This window comes from Rhinoraja longicauda, chromosome 11 (genome assembly GCF_053455715.1).
Source record: "Rhinoraja longicauda isolate Sanriku21f chromosome 11, sRhiLon1.1, whole genome shotgun sequence".
Classification (NCBI taxonomy): Eukaryota; Metazoa; Chordata; class Chondrichthyes; order Rajiformes; family Arhynchobatidae; genus Rhinoraja; species Rhinoraja longicauda.
The window spans coordinates 1,681,891-1,699,151 of NC_135963.1; the positions used below are offsets into that span (position 1 = coordinate 1,681,891).

General features: G+C 53.0%; 1 protein-coding gene across 1 annotated transcript in view; it reads left to right on the forward strand.

Annotated features, from left to right (window-relative positions):
- Positions 1-215: 215 nt before the first annotated feature.
- The window catches only part of LOC144598229 (vitellogenin-like), a 38,099-nt gene continuing 21,053 nt past the window's right edge, over positions 216-17,261 (forward strand). Inside the window, exons 1-15 of the mRNA XM_078408118.1 lie at positions 216-337; positions 444-467; positions 563-714; positions 2,694-2,945; positions 4,141-4,302; positions 5,077-5,225; positions 6,509-6,656; positions 8,904-9,061; positions 9,502-9,667; positions 10,563-10,688; positions 11,328-11,546; positions 12,658-12,875; positions 13,652-13,749; positions 15,921-16,045; positions 16,138-16,239. Of these exons, the coding sequence (XP_078264244.1) occupies positions 298-337; positions 444-467; positions 563-714; positions 2,694-2,945; positions 4,141-4,302; positions 5,077-5,225; positions 6,509-6,656; positions 8,904-9,061; positions 9,502-9,667; positions 10,563-10,688; positions 11,328-11,546; positions 12,658-12,875; positions 13,652-13,749; positions 15,921-16,045; positions 16,138-16,239 (2,139 nt within the window). The 5' untranslated portion in view covers positions 216-297. The remainder of the gene's footprint in view (positions 338-443; positions 468-562; positions 715-2,693; positions 2,946-4,140; positions 4,303-5,076; positions 5,226-6,508; positions 6,657-8,903; positions 9,062-9,501; positions 9,668-10,562; positions 10,689-11,327; positions 11,547-12,657; positions 12,876-13,651; positions 13,750-15,920; positions 16,046-16,137; positions 16,240-17,261) is intronic.

A 17,261-nucleotide genomic window follows, 5' to 3' on the forward strand; every position in this document is an offset into this window, starting at 1 on the left:
ACATCACCTCACAAACGTTAACAAAATTAAAGTTATTTTAACTAAATATCTCCCCACTTATTTCATTAAGCCCGTACAAAGCTGCTACATTTAGATGGGGGAAGAGGGACCTCCACTCAATCCTGATGGTGGCACGTTTACCCTGTCTTCAACATGACTCTGGATGGGTGGAGATGTTCCAAACACCTCGAGCGTTGACCCTGACATGAAGTGGCTGACTCAGCATTCGTGGTCAGCTGAGCCAGAAGAGCGGGCTATATATATTGGGCGGCAAAACCCAGAGAGGGCAGACTCAACATGAAGTCCCTCATCTTCCTGTTGGCTCTCGCCCTTGTTGGTAAGGCATGGCTTTGGTCGACTTTGTCCACTTCTCAAACCGACTTTGTGAGCGTCTGTTCACTTCATTTCTGATGTTCATTTCTGTTTCTTCCTTCCTTCCACAGGGAGTGATCATGTCAGTAAATATGGTACGTATATCCTTCCTCTCCCTCACGCCCCACAGACTTTCCTCGCCCGGCCCATCTTTGTCTCAACGCCACCTTTGCTTTTTCTCTTTGCACAGATCCCAACTTCACCGAAAACAGACTTCACATCTACAGGTATGAAGGTGTGATTCTATCTGGACTGCCCGAGAGAGGATTGAACCAAGCTGGAGTTAGACTGGTCTGCAAAGTGAAAATCAGGAGCGTTGGACAAAGACAGTACCTTCTGCAAGTAAGTGGAGAATCCTGCAACCTTTGGGCTGCCAGAGTGTATGGTAGGGAATGTCGACACAAAATGCTGGAGTAACTCAGCGGGACAGGCAGTATCTCTGGAGAGAAGGGATGGGTGACGTTCAGGTCAAGAGCCTTCTTCACAAGGGATGTACAACCTTCCTGCAGAAGCTTTCTTGATTAGTACGGGTGTCAAGGGTCATGGGGAGAAGGCAGGAGAATGGGATTGAGAGAGAAAGATAGATCAGCCATGATTGAATGGTGGAGTAGACGCAATGGACCAAATGGCCGACTTCTGCTCCGAGAACTGATGAAGGATTGGCTTGTGTTGGGAGGGATTCTCCAGCACGATTCCTGGGGCAGAGTGTTTAAGATCCGAAGAGGGAACAAAGAGACGTGTTCTGTTTTCCCTGGAGCACTGGGGTCTGTATGGACACGGCGGGCCAAATGGCTGTCTCCATCCTTTGTGAATCTGTTAACTGGAAACCGGACATGTTGGGAACACCCGGCAGGTCAGGCAGTATCTGTGGAAAGAGAAAAACGTTTCAGGACAGACGTCCTTTGTCACAACCATTTTGACAAAGTGAGATGAGCGGGATGGGGAAGGGATAACAACGTTTACTTTAGTTTATTGTCATGTGCACAATGAAATGCTTTTTCGTCGCGTGCTTTCTGTGAAAGACAACACATGATTACAAGCAAGCCATCCACAGAGTGTAGATACAGGATCAAGGGAATAACGTTTAGTTCAAGATAAAGCCCAGTAGAATCTGCTGATAGTTTGAAGGTTTCCGCTGAGGTGGATGGGAGGTCAGGACTGCTCTCTGGTTGGTGAGAGGACGGTTCAGTTGCCCGGTAAGGTGCAGGATGGGACAGAACAAGACTCTGCCAGGTGTCATGAAGCTGGCCTCTGTTCCCTTATCGCCTAGAGTAGCTACAAGTCTTTTTCAGGAATCCTGAAGTGAGTGGTATGTGTTGTGGGTGCATTGGCAGCAAGGACATTGTTTGTGTTTGGCATTCTCGCTGTGTGTAGCAGTCGTACCCAGAACCAGAGCCCACAAACAGTTGGCAAATTGGCTCAGTACAAGCTGGTGATACGGTGAACACGGATCACACTCCCAAAGACTGGACGTTAATAGTCCTTGCAACACGGGACAGCTGGACACACTTGCATTGCATACTCTGCAGCACCGGAGGCTGAGGGGAGACCTGATAGAAAATGATGAGAGGCAGAGATAGGGTCGAACCTTGTTCCCCAGGTGGAAATGTCCGAGACTAGAAGGCACAGCTTGAAGGTGAGAGGGGGAAGGTGTAAAGGAGAGGTGTGGGATGAGTGTTTCACGCACAGAGAGGTGGGTGCCTGGAGCGCACTGCCAGGGAGATGATGGAAGCAGATGCAACAGCCATGTTTAAGAGGCAGACACAAGATGCTGGAGTTACTCAGCGGGTCAGGCAGCATCTCTGGAGAGAAGGAATGGGTGACACAAGATGCTGGAGTTACTCAGCGGGTCAGGCAGCATCTCTGGAGAGAAGGAATGGGTGACACAAGATGCTGGAGTTACTCAGCGGGTCAGGCAGCATCTCTGGAGAGAAGGAATGGGTGATGTTTCGGGTCGAGACCCTTCTGATGTTTGAGAGACATTGGACCAGGCACATGGACAGCTGGGGAATGGTGAGATAGAACCATGTGCTGTTTAAATTGGCATCATGTCTGGAACAGTCAAGGTGGGCCGAAGGGCCTCTGCCTGGTCTGCCCTGTTGCTATCACATTATAACTCTTGCACAACTTGCAATCTGGCCAACTGGTTCAGCAGAGCATTACTTTTCTCTCAGTGACCTTCTTCAATAAGTACGTAGTCAGTATCTGTGGTCTAAACATAATCGGATGTGTGCAAACGGAAACCTTCCCAATGATGTGATGGTACGGTGTGGAGTGGGAAACGTGTTTGTGCATGGCCTGATGTCAACCTGCTTTCTCAGATTGAAGAACCCCGCATCCAGGAACTCAATGGCGTTTGGCCAAAGGACCCGTTCACTTCCGCCAAGAAGCTGACGGAACGATTGGCTCCACTCTTGACCAAAGCCGTGAAGTTCGAGTACGTCAATGGACGCGTGGGGACCATCTTTGCCCCGACCAACCTGCCTGAAGACATTCTCAACATCCACAGAGGCATCCTCAACATCTTCCAGATCACCATCAAGAAGGCCCAGTCTGCCTACGACCTGCAAGAGGTAAGCATTTGTTCCCCACCCTGACCCTCGCTCCTCAGTTACTCACTTCCACATTCACTTTAGTTTATTGTCACGGGTGCCGAGGTACAGTGAAAAGCTTTTGTGGCGCACTAACCAGTCAGCGGAAAGACAAGACATGGTTACAATCGCGCCCTTCACAATGGATAGGTACGTTATAAGGGAATAATGTTTAGTGCAAGGTAAAGCCAGCAAAGACAATAGACAATAGGTGCAGGAGGAGGCCATTCGGCCCTTCGAGCCAGCACCGCCATTCAATGTGATCATGGCTGATCATTCTCAATCAGTACCCCGTTCCTGCCTTCTCCCCATACCCCCTGACTCCGCTATCCTTAAGAGCTCTATCCAGCTCTCTCTTGAATGCATTCAGAGAATTGGCCTCCACTGCCTTCTGAGGCAGAGAATTCCACAGATTCACAACTCTCTGACTGAAAAAGTTTTTCCTCATCTCAGTTCTAAATGGCCTACCCTTTATTCTTAAACCGTGGCCCCTTGTTCTGGACTCCCCCAACATTGGGAACATGTTTCCTGCCTCTAATGTGTTCAACCCCTTAATAATCTTATACGTTTCGATAAGATCTCCTCTCATCCTTCTAAATTCCAGTGTATAAAGTCCGATCAAAGATAGTCCGAGGGTCACCAATAAGGTAGATAGTCATTCAGCACTGCTCTCTGGTTGTGGTCGGATGGTTCAGTTGCCTAATAAAAATGTGCGTTTTCACACTTCTGTACCTTTTGCCCGATGGGAGAGGGGAGAAGAGGGAGTGACCGGGGTGAGACTGGTCCTTGATTATGCTGCTGGCCTTGCCGAGGCAGCGTGAGGTGTAGATGGAGTGGGTGGGAGGGAGGGAGGTTGGTTTGTGTGATGGTCTGGGCTGCTGGCCTTGCCGAGGCAGCGTGAGGTGTAGATGGAGTGGGTGGGAGGGAGGGAGGTTGGTTTGTGTGATGGTCTGGGCTGCTGGCCTTGTCGAGGCAGCGTGAGGTGTAGATGGAGTGGGTGGGTGGGAGGGAGGTTGGTTTGTGTGATGGTCTGGGCTGCTGGCCTTGCCGAGGCAGCGTGAGGTGTGGATGGAGTGAGTGGGTGGGAGGTTGGTTTGTGTGATGGTCTGGGCTGTGTCCACAATTAGCTGCTCTTCCCCCTTCTTGTCCAATAACACTTGGAGTTGCTCCTGTGCAGGCTGGGATTGAAGGGATCTGCCATGCCAGGTACCTGGTCCAAGAAGACAAGAGGAAAGAACGTGTAACCATCATAAAGTCAAAGGACCTGAACAATTGCCAGGAGAGAGTGGTGAAGCACACTGGCATGGCCTACACCGAACTCTGCCCCAGCTGCCAACTGGTGAGTCCTTCATCATTCATCCATCTCAGGTCACCCCACCCACTGTGACCAGCAGAGGCTGAGTTTCGTTGAGAGACACAGCACGGAATCAGGCCCTTCGGCCCACCGCGGGTGTCAGGTTACGGGGAGAAGGCAGGAGAGCGGGGTTGAGGGAGAGAGTTAGATCAGCCATGATTGAATGGTGGAGTAGAATGGCCTCATTCTGCTCCTATCACTCACGCCCTCCTTAGCATTGTAACAGCCTCCAGCTTCTGACCAGAGTCCCACGTCCCTGCTCTTTCTACCCAGCTTTGAAAAGTGCAGAGAAGATTTACGAGGATGTTTCCAGGACCTGGGGGCGTGAGCTACAGGGACATGTTGGGCAAGCTACGACTTTGTTCCCTGGAGCGCAGGAAGATGAGGTGATCTTATCAGGTGCATAAGATCACCAGGGGAATAGACAGGGTGAAAGCAGTCTCTTGCCCAGAGTAGAGGAATCAAGAACCAGAGGTCATAGGTTTAAGGTGAGAGTGGATAAGATTTAATCAGAACCTGAGGGGTAACATTTTCACACACAGGGTGGTGGGTGTATGGAACGAGCTGCCAGAGGAGGTAGTTGAGGCTGGGACTATCACAACATTTAAAAATCGTTTGGACAGGTGCATGGATAGGACATGTTTGGAGGGATATGGGTCAAACGCAGGCAGGTGGGACTAGTGTGGACGGGTCATGTTGGTTGGTGTGGCGACGTTGGGCTGAAGACCGGTAACCACCATGTTGTTCTCCCACCGACAGAGAGGCAAGAACATCCGAGCCTCGGTTACCTTCACCCACGTGCTGAAGCCCACAGCTGCGGGGGCCATCCTGCAGGAAGCCAAGGTGCGGGAGGTGCACCAGTTCACCCCCTTCCATGAGCTGGACGGAACACTCCGCGTTGAGACAAGGTACGGATTCACACTTACCCCTCTGCCGGCCCACTGCCAATGATTCCCATCACCTCACCTCACCTCAGCCAAGACTGGCCTGTGCTTCTGATTCTCATTTCACAGCCATGGTCACTTCTCCCTCTGCTGTGCTCTGAGTAAATCCACCTTGTCTGATGTACAACCAATTATTGATTGATTGATTGACAGATACAGCATGGAGACAGACCCTTTGGCCCACCCAGTCCAGGCCGACCATCGATCACCCGTTTACACGAGTTCTATCTCATCCCACTTTCTCATCCACACCTTATACACTGAGAACAATTTACAGAGGCCAATTAATCCACAAACTTGCAACTTTAGTTTCCTTCAAAGATACAGAATGGTAAAAAGACCCTTTGACCCACTGAGCCCACGCCGACCATCAATCACCCACTCACACTAGTTCTATGTTATCCCACTTTCTCATCCACTCCCTACACACTGGGAACAATTTAGAGGCCAATTAACCTACAACCCGCACGTCTTTGGGATGTGGGAGGTAACCGGAGCACTCCAAAGGAACGGACCTTCGATGGTGGGGGGTCAGTACCTGTGATGGACCTTCGATGGTGGGGGGTCAGTAATGTTTCGGACCATCGATGGTGGGGGGGTCAGTAATGTGACGGACCGATGGTGGGAGGGCAGTACCTGTGATGGACTTTCGATGGTGAGGGGGTCAGTAATGTGACGGACCTTCGATGGTGGGGGGTCAGTAATGTGACGGACCTTCGATGGTGGGGGATCAGTAATGTTTCGGACCATCGATGGTGGGGGGGGTCAGTAATGTGACAGACCTTCGATGGTGGGAGGGCAGTACCTGTGATGGACGTTCGATGGTGAGGGGGTCAGTAATGTGACGGACCTTCGATGGTGGGGGGTCAGTAATGTGACGGACCTTCGATGGTGGGGGGTCAGTAATGTGACGGACCTTCGATGGTGGGGGGGTCAGTAATGTGACAGATCTTCGATGGTGGGGGGGTCAGTAATGTGACGGACCGTCGATGGTGGGGGGTCAGTAATGTGACGGACCGTCGATGGTGGGGGGGTCAGTAATGTGACGGACCGGCCAGTACCCAGCGCTCTCTGTAGTCTCCATCGTTCCTGGGCGTTGGAGTTGCTGAGCCAGGCCGTGATGTAAAGCTGGCACTGCCAGCCAAGTGGCACTGCCCTGGGGCAGCGGTGGGCGGTGGAGTGTGTTTGAGGTTCCAGGGCGGCCGTGTTGGTGACGGAGAGCTTGTGATGAATGTTTCCCGTTGCAGACAGAGCCTGATCCTGGAACAGATCACCACGGCAACCGTGACTGCGGTGCCCGACCTCCAGAGCCAGCGCTCCCTACAGTTCCGCAGTGACAGGAGCGTTCTCCAGCAGCCCTTCATGCTCACCCGTGACCAGAACATCATCCTGAAGGTGAGGCTCTGTGCCTCTATACTGCTCACGGCCAGATAGCAAGCTCTGAGATAGTTCACTTTATTGTCACCTGTACCCAGGTACAGTGAAAGGCTTTTGTTGTGTGCTGACCAGCCAGCGGAAAGACAAGACATGATTACAATCAAACTACCCACAGTGTACAGATACATAAGGGAATAGCGTAAATAACATTTAGTGCAGGATAAAGTCAGCAAAGTCCGATCAAAGATAGTCTGAGGATTACCAATGAGTTAGACAGTAGTTCAGGACCACTCTCTGGTTGTTGTAGAATGGTTTAGTTGCCTGTTCACACAGGTGGGAAGAAACTATCCCTGAATCTGGAGGTGTGAGTTTTCACATGAGGCAGTATGGTGTGGGGAGGTGATGAACACATGAGGCAGTATGGTGTGGGGAGGTGATGAACACATGAGGCAGTATGGTGTGGGGAGGTGATGAACACATGAGGCAGTATGGTGTGGGGAGGTGATGAACACATGAGGCAGTATGGTGTGGGGAGGTGATGAACACATGAGGCAGTATGGTGTGGGGAGGTGATGAACACATGAGGCAGTATGGTGTGGGGAGGTGATGAACACATGAGGCAGTATGGTGTGGGGAGGTGATGAACACATGAGGCAGTATGGTGTGGGGAGGTGATGAACACATGAGGCAGTATGGTGTGGGGAGGTGATGAACACATGAGGCAGTATGGTGTGGGGAGGTGATGAACACATGAGGCAGTATGGTGTGGGGAGGTGATGAACACATGAGGCAGTATGGTGTGGGGAGGTGATGAATACATTTGGCATGTTGGCCTTTATCAAGCAGGGAACTGAATATTGAAATAGAGTATTGAATTTGGGACGTTATGTACAAACCTTTTGTCATATAACATGATGTAAAAGACATTTGTACGGGTTGATGGATAAGGAAGGTTTAGAGGGATGTGGGCAGGTGGGGCTGGTGTAGACGAGGCATATTGGGGGGGCGTGGGAATGTTGGGTCATACGGTCTGTGTCCGTGCTGTGTCACTCTGTCACTCCATGTTGGTGAGACTGTATGTGGAGTATTGTGCTCAGTTTTGGTCGCCCTGCGATGGGAAGGTAGTCACTAAGCTGGAAGAAGAGAAGATTTACAAGGATGTTGTCAGGATTTGAGGGATTGAGCTATCCGGAGAGATTGGGCAGGCTAGGACTTTATTCCTTGGAGCACAGGAAGCTGAGGGGTGATCATATGGAGATGTATAAAATAATGAGGGGAATAGACAAGGTGAATGCACAGTCTTTTTCCCCAGAGTAGGGGATTCAAGAACCAGAGGATCTCAGTTTAAGATGAGAATGAAAAGTTTTGAGGAACTTTTTCCACAGAGAAAAATAAAGTTATTTTGCTTGGTTTGGCTGTGTGGAACAAACTGCCAGAGGAAGTGGCTGAGCCAGGTACAATAACAACGTTTAGAGGGTGTGTCGGATGGATCTGCAGATGCTGATTTATACCGAAGATGGACATAAAATGCTGGAGTAACTCAACGGGACAGGCAGCATCTCTGGAGAGAAGGAATGGGTGATGTTTCAGCTTGAGATCCTTCTTCAGATGTTTGGACAGGTACATGGTTAGGTGAGGTTCAGAAGGATACGGGCTCAATGCGGGCAGGTGGGACCATTGATGGTAGATGGGGCATCTTGGTCAGCAAGGACAAGTTGGGTCTGTGGCTGTGCGGTATGACTCTAAGCCAGTGTTAGTTAAAGTCCTGGATATGATGGTCCAGAGGGTGTGAGCTATAGGGAGAGGTTGAATAGGCTGGGTCTCTATTCCATGGAGCGCAGGAGGATGAGGGGAGATCTTATAGAGGTGTACAAAATCATGAGTGGAATAGATCAGGTAGATGCACAGAGTCTCTTGCCCAGAGTAGGGGAATCGATGACCGGAGGACATAGGTTCAAGGTGAAGGGGAAAAGATTTAATAGGCATCCGAGGTATAACTTTTCCACACAGAGGGTGGTGGGTGGATGGAACGAGCTGCCAGAGGAGGTAGTTGAGGCTGGGACTATCCCATCGTTTAAGAAACAGTTGGACAGGCACATGGATAGGACAGGTTTGGAGGGTTATGGACCAAGCGCAGGCAGGTGGGACCAGTGTAGTTGGGACATTGTTGGGCGGTGTGGGTGAGTTTGGGTGAAGGGCCTGTTTCCACACTGTATCACTCTATGACTGAATGACTGTCTCACCTTGTGTCCCACTTGTGTGTAGGTCAAGGACATCCTGAGCCACATTGCCAAGAACAATGTACAGAACATCCACTCTGATGCTCCCTCTCGATTCCTGGAGCTGATTCAGCTGCTGCGATCCTCTGACCATTCCAGTCTAGTTGAGGTGTGGAGGATGGTGAAGAACCAGCCTGAGTTGAGGTGAGGCACCGTGACCTCCCACTTTGTGTGGAGATAATACTGGTCATGGGTAATTGCAAACTTGTTGTTTGGAAGCGAGTGACCCTCGTTCTAGATGGTTCCATGGGGAGGGGAATCATCCACTCAGTGAGAACACAGCAGGATGTGTGCTTCCATCCAGCCTTGTCCCACTCACCTACATTGTAGTCAGCGTTAGCCCAGCCTGTGCGGTGTACAGATACGGGGGAAAGGAAATAAAGTTTAGTGCAAGATAAAGTCCATTAAAGTCCAGTTAAAGATAGTCCGAGGGTCTCCAATGAGGTAGATGGGAGGTCAGGACCGCACTAGAGGAAAAAGGAAAACTGTGCCAGGGGGTTGACCAGAGTAAAGGTCCAGTGGGGCATCTAGAGTTGGCCAGATCAACATTGATTGAAGGAGCTGGTGTTGTTCCATGATTGCAGGCGTTGGTTCATTGAAGCACTTCCTGCTGTCGGGACAATCGACTCACTGAAATGCGTCAAGAGCCACATCCAGGAATCGGAGATCAGTGGGCTGGAGATCCTGCAGACCCTACTGCTGGCCATGCACCAAGTCAAGACCGATCGGCAAGTCATGAGCGTAGCCAACGTGAGTATTCCCATTATCCACCTTCATGATGTCTCCCTGATGGACCAAGTCAGCAGCTCAACAGACACTTCAGTTCAGCACAGCTTCTCGTCACGTGTACCGAGGTACAGTGAAATGCTTTTGTTGCGTGCTCACCAGGCAGCGGAAAGACAAGACATGATTACAATCGAACCATTCACATTGTAGAGATACAGGATAAGGGAATAACGTTTAGTGCAGGGTAAAGCAATGGTTAGTCAGAGGGTGGTGAATCTGTGGAATTCATTGCCACAGACGGCCGTCCAAGTCATTGGATATTTTTAAGGTGAGATTGGCAGATTCTTGATTATGGGGAGAAAGCAGGAGAATGGGGTTGAGAGGCAGAGATAGATCAGCCATGATTGAATGTAGACTTGATGGGCCGAATGGCCTAATTCTGCTCCTGGAACTGATGAACTTATTGTAGAGGACCTTTAGCTGTCCATACAACCTGCCTCACTGTTAATCTCACTGAGCTGAGGCCAAAGTCACACCTCATCTTGGTTGACGAGGGAAAGTAATGAATCTCCCAAACTAGACTCCAGGGACTGCAGTTGCTGGAATCCTGAACAAAATGCAAACTGCTGACTCAGCAGCTCCGGCACATTCCCTGCATCTGTCCATTGAAGGGAAGATGGCGTTTTGGATCTGGACCCTTGGTCTTTAGCTGGGACTGCGTTTGAGGCTTGAGATCGGCACGTATACATGCAGGGAGTGGAGGGATAGGGTGCAGGCAGAGGGCATGAGGTTGTTTTGGCATCATGCTGGGCATGGAGATTGTGGGCCGAAGGGCCTGTTCCTGTGCTGGACTGCTCTATGTTCTAGTCCCAGCAGCTGGGGCTTTTGGTTTGACTGCGTTTGCTTTCTCTTGCTGCAGGAGATCATTAACCTCAGTGTGATCAAAGACACGCCGTTCCTGCGTAAGGCCACTCTCCTGGCGTACGGCTCCATGGTCTTCCGATTCTGTGCCGAAAGGTCCACCTGCTCCGATGACGTGTTGAAGGTGACTTCTTGCTTCCGGCCCCATCTGGTCCCCGCCCCCGGTCCCCTTCCCCCCCATCCCCCGCCCCCGGTCCCCTTCCACCTCACGGCCCCCCGGCCCCCCGGTCCACTTCCCCCCCCATCCCCCGGTCCCCTTCCACCTCCCGGCCCCTCGGCTCCCTTCACCCCCCTGGCACCCTGGCCCCCAGACCACCCGGTCTCCCGGTCCCCTTCCCCTGCCCTCCGCCCCCCTAGACTCCCGGGCTCCTGGCCCCTTCCCCCCGGTCCACTTCCCCCCCCCATCCCCCGGTCCCCTTCCACCTCCCGGCCCCTCGGCCCCCTTCACCCCCCTGGCACCCTGGCCCCCAGACCACCCGGTCTCCCGGTCCCCTTCCCCTGCCCTCCGCCCCCCTAGACTCCCTGGCTCCTGGCCCCTTCCCCCCGGTCCACTTCCCCCCTTAGTCCCCCAGCCCCCCGGTCCCACAGTCCCCTTCCCCCCCAGCCCCCCGGCCCCCAGATCCCTAAGTCCCCCCAGCCCCCCCCGGTTCCCGAGCCCCTTCCTCCCTCCGGCCCCCTCCCACCCAGCCCCCCGGTCTCCCGGTCCCCTCCCCGGCCCGTCCTGCTACTGTGCCTCGCTGTAAATACACGCCCTCTCTTGCAGCCCCTCCACAACCTACTGGCTGAAGCCACCAGCCAACGTAACGAGGAGATCATCGTGTTGGGCCTGAAAGCCATTGGCAATGCCGGGCAGCCCGCCAGCATCAAGAGTATCGTCAAGCTGTTGCCGTCCTTCGGAACCGTCTCCTCCAACCTCCCGCTCAAGATCCGTGTGGACGCCATCATGGCTCTGCGTAACATCGTGAGGAAGGACCCCAAAACGGTGCGGCTCGGATACCTTCACCCGCGACCAAACTTAGTCTTTGTCGGTGACATCCCCCAGATGGGCAGATGCTGATACGCCCACTGAATGGTAGCTGGATGTGGACTCCACGAGTCCAGTCAGGAGGCACAAGTCTTCAACATCCAACTCACTACTTGCCTCACTGGGCTGGCACTTGATCAGTGTGGGAGTCAGGGGTTGTGGGGAGAAGGCAGGAGAATGGGGTTAGGAGGGAGAGATAGATCAGCCATGATTGAATGGCGGAGTAGACTTGATGGGCTGAATGGCCTAATTCTGCTCCTATCACTTATGATCTTGTGATCTTATGGCATGGCAGTGCAGCGGGTAAAGCCCTACCTCAAGGCGCCAGAGACCCGGGTTCGATACTGACCTCGGGTGCTGTCTGCACGGAGTTTGCACGCTCTCCCCGTGACCGCGTGGGTTTCCTCCGCCTGCTCCGGTTTCCTCCCACATCCCAAAGACGGGCGGGCTTGCAGGCTACGGCCACAATAACAACGTTTGGACAGCTGCAAGTTGGGAAAAGCTGAGGAAAAGTTTAGAGGGATATGGAGCACGTGCAGGCAAATGGGACTAACTTAGATGGGACATCTTGTCAACGTGGATGAGTTGGGCCGAAGGGCCTGTTTCTGAGCTCAAGAACTCTAATGATGGTCAGCATGGATGAGTTGTGCCGAAGGGCCTGTGTCCATGTTGTAAGACTCCATTAATGGGCAGCATGTTAGATAGAGCTCTTAATGATAGCGGAATCAGGGAGTGTGGGGAGAGAGCAGGAACGGGGTACTGCTTGTGGATGATCAGCCATGATCACATTAAATGGCGGTGTTGGCTCGAAGGGCAGAATGGCCTCCTCCTGCACCTATTGTCTATTGTCATGGGTGAGTTGGGCCAAAGGGCCTGTGTCCATGTTGTAAGACTCCATTAATGGGCAGCATGGGTGAGTTGGGCCAAAGGGCCTGTGTCCATGTTGTAAGACTCCATTAATGGGCAGCATGGGTGAGTTGGGCCAAAGGGCCTGTTTCTGAGCTGTGGGTCTCTATGACCAGTTCAGGGCAGCTACTAAGACAGATGTTTTCCGTCTCTCTCTCTCCAGGTACAGCGCATTGCTGTGCAGATCTTCCTGAACCGCAAGAACCATCCAGAGGAGCGGATGATGGCGTGTGCCGTGCTCTTCCTCACCAAGCCTCCTCTCACCCTGGTCTCCATGGTGGCCAACTCACTGCTGACTGAGACCAGCCTGCAAGTGGCCAGCTTCACCCAGTCACACATCAGAGCGCTGTCCAGGAGCTCACTGCCCGGCATCTACTCCCTGTGAGTATCCAAGGCCCTGGTTCACCCACGCACACCCCCTCTACCCCGCTCCCCACTGGCACCCGCTCCCCACTGGCACCACCGTGCACCTGCTCCACACTGGCACCACCTCCACACTGGCACCACCTCCACACTGGCACCACCGTGCACCCGCTCCGCACTGGCACCACCGTGCACATGCTCCACACTGGCACCACCTCCACACTGGCACCACCTCCACACTGGCACCACCTCCACACTGGCACCACCTCCACACTGGCACCACCTCCACACTGGCACCATCTCCACACCCGCTCCACACTGGCACCACCTCTACACTGGCACCACCTCCACACTGGCACCACCGTGCACCCGCTCCACACTGGCACCACCGTGCACGCGCTCCACACTGGCACCACCTCCACACTGGCACCACTTCCACACTGACACCACCTCCACAATGGCACCACCTCCACACTGACACCACCTCCACACTGACACCACCTCCATACCAGCTCCACACTGGAACCACCTCTACATCGCTCCACACTGGCACCACCTGTATACTGGCACCACCTCCACACTGGCACCACCTCCACACCGCTCCACCCTGGCACCACCTCCACACTGGCACCACCTCCACACTGGCACCACCTCCACACCGCTCCACACTGGCACCACCATGCTGGGTGCTGAAGACAGGGTGCCCCTCACCAACACACCGATCATTGAGCGTAGAACGTGTCCCCGTATGAATGCGCCAGCCTAGTCAGCATCACTGCCTCTTGTCCCCACAGGGCGACCTCCTGCAACCTGGCCTTGAACATCCTCAGCCCCAAGCTGGAGCAGCTGGGCCATCGTTTCAGCAAGGTGTACCGTGCCGATACCTTCATGTGTAAGTGCCTGTGCCCACCCTCACGGGCAGTGTCAACGCCGGCCACACAGACACAAAGACTGAACAATGAGAGAGCTTTTACTCCAAGGTCGTGGCCAGGAATATTGCATCTCAGAGCGGAGCCTCCAACAGGGAGTTTGCTTGTGCACATGATCATGATTCACGGGATGGCCAACATGTCCATCGTTGCACAACACGCATGTGGCTTGATTTTCATTTGTTGTGAGAGTACAAGAGTTGGGACATCAGGATGTGATTGTACAAGTCAGTGGTGAGACCCCACTCTGGCAGCCTGTTCCATTCACCCACCACCCTTTGTGTGACAAAGTTATCCCTCAGGTGATGGGAATGTTGGCTGCAGGTCCCGGACCTCAGCTGCAGGAGGACGTTACTAATTTGGAAAGGGTCCAGAAGAGATTGGCTGGGATGTGACCTGGACTTGAGTCAGAGAGACACTGGGATGTTACACTGGGATGTGACCTGGACATGAGTCAGAGAGACACTGGGATGTTACACTGGGATGTGACCTGGACTTGAGTCAGAGAGACACTGGGATGTTACACTGGGATGTGACCTGGACTTGAGTCAGAGAGACACTGGGATGTTACGCTGGGATGTGACCTGGACTTGAGTCAGAGACACACTGGGATGTTACGTTGGGATGTGACCTGGACTTGAGTCAGAGAGACGTTGGGACGTTACTTTGGAGTGGAGGAAATTGAGGGAGCAGCTTATTGGGGAGTACAAGATCACCAGGGGGGCGGATAAAGTCAACACTCACAGACTTTATCCCAGCGTGGACGATTCTAAAACTAGAGGGCACAGACGTCAGAAACATAGAAAATAGGTGCAGGAGTAGGCCATTCGGCCCTTCGAGCCTGCTCCGCCATTCAATATGATCATGGCTGATCATCCAGCTCAGTAACCTGTACCTGCCTTCTCTCCATACCCCCTGATCCCTTTAGCAAAAAGGGCCACATCTAACTCCCTCTTAAATATAGCCAATGAACTGGCCTCAACTACCTTCTGTGGCATACAGACTCACCACTCTCTGTGTGAAGAAATGTTTTCTCATCTCGGTCCTAAAAGACTTTCCCCTTATCCTTAAGCTGTGTCCCCTGGTTCTGGACTCCCCCAACATCGGGAACAATCTTCCCGCACCTAGCCTCCCCAACCCCTCAAAAATTTTATATGTTTCTATAAGATCCCCCCTCAGTCTTCTAAATTCCAGCGAGTACAAGCCTAGTCTATCCAGTCTTTCTTCATATGAAAGTCCCGCCATCCCAGGGATCAATCTAGTGAACCTTCTCTGTACTCCCTCTAAGGCAAGAACGTCTTTCCTCATATTAGACCAAAACTGCACACAATACTCCAGGTGCCGTCTCACCAAGGCCCTGTACAACTGCAGTAGAACCTCGCTGCTCCTAAACTCAAATCCTCTTGCTATGAATGACAACATACCATTCGTTTTCTTCACTGCCTGTTGCACCTGCACGCTTGCTTTCAATGACTGGTGCACCATGACACCCAGGTCACGTGGCATCTCCCCTTCTCTTAATCGTTCACCATTCAGGTAATACTCTGCTTTCCTGTTCTTGTCAGGTGAGAGGGGAGAGATTTAGGAGGATTCTCTGGGGCAACCATTTCCACTTAGAGGGTGGTCTGTATCTGGAATGAGCTGGCAGACCTGTAGAGGGTGGTCTGTATCTGGAATGAGCTGCAGACCTGTAGAAATAGACACAGCGATGGGTTTCACAAGACATTTGTACCGATACAGGGATGGGAAAGGTTCACAGGGATACGGGTCAAGTGCAGGCAAATGGGATTAGCCTCATTAGACTGGGTCGGCAAGGACAAGTTGGGCCGAAGGGCCTGTTTCCATGCTGTGTGACTCTCCACACAGTGGCACAGCGGTAGAGATGCTGCCTGAGAATGTTGTTGACCTGGGTTCAATCCCGACTACGGGCGCAGTCTGTACAGAGTTTGTACGTTCTCCCTGTGACCATGTGGGATTTCTCGGGGTAGTGCTCGTGTACGGGGGGATTGTTGGTCGGTGCGGACTCGGTGGGCTGAAGGGCCTGTTTCCACGCTGTTTCTGGAAAGTTCTAAACTAATGTAAAGGTCAGGGCTTGTGCACGGTGATAAATCATCGTTGTGTTCTTGTGTTGCAGACCGGGTGATGGCTGGCATATCGGCCAAAGCACTTCTGATCAAGTCATCCAGCACCATCATCCCCACGGCCCTGATGGCCAAGGTCAGGGGTCACGCTATGGGTGGTGAGATGGATCTCATTCAGGTAATGAGCCAAGCTGTGAGCTGCAGGTTGGAACAATTGCAGGTTGATGCTGTGAATGAAGGCATTCTTACCCTTTGTGTCCACCCCTACAGGTTGGGTTGAGGGCTGAGGGTCTCCAAGAAGTCATCACAAAGACTCGATCATCAGACATCAAGATCACGGAGAACAGGTCCATCCGCCGCATCCTGAGCAAGGTGAGGGTGGCCACCAGTTCACCCACGTTATTCCCTCGCCAGTCCTGGAGCCAACAGCATGGAAACAGGCCCTTCAGCCCAAGCTGCCCATGCCCACCAACATGCCCCATCCATACTAGTCCCACCTGCCCACACCGACCAACATGCCCCATCCACACTAGTCCCACCTGCCCACACCGGCCAACATGCCCCATATATACACTAGTCCCACCTGCCCACACTGACCAACATGCCCCATCCACACTAGTCCGACCTGCCCACACCGACGAACATGCCCCATCTACACTAGTCCCACCTGCCCACACCGACCAACATGCCCCATCTACACTAGTCCCACCTGCCCACACCGACCAACATGCCCCATCTACACTAGTCCCACCTGCCCACGACCAACATTCCCCATCCACACTAGTCCCACCTGCCCACACCCACCAACATGCCCCATCCACACTCCCACCTGCCCACGACCAACATGCCCCATCCACACTAGTCCCACCTGCCCACACCAACCAACATGCCCCATCTACACTAGTCCCACCTGCCCACTCCGACAAACATGCCCCATCTACACTAGTCCCACCTGCCCACACCGACAAACATGCCCCATCTACACTAGTTCCACCTGCCCACACCGACCAACATGCCCCATCTACACTAGCCCCACCTGCCCACACCGACCAACATGCCCCATCTACACTATTCCCACCTGCCCACACTGACCACCATGCCCCATTTACACTAGTCCCACCTGCCCACGCCCACCAACATGCCCCATGTACACTAGTCCCACCTGCCCACACTGACCGACATGCCCCATCTACACTAGTCCCACCTACCCACGTTTGGTCCATACCCCTCCAAACCCGTCCTATCCATGTACCTGCCCAAGTGTCTATTAAATGTTATTATAGTCCCTGCCTCAACGACTTCCCGCGGGAACTCGTTCCCTACACCTGCTCCCCCTTTGTGTGTAAACGTTGCCCCTCAGGTTCCTGTGAAAGCCTTTCCCCGCTCACCTGAAA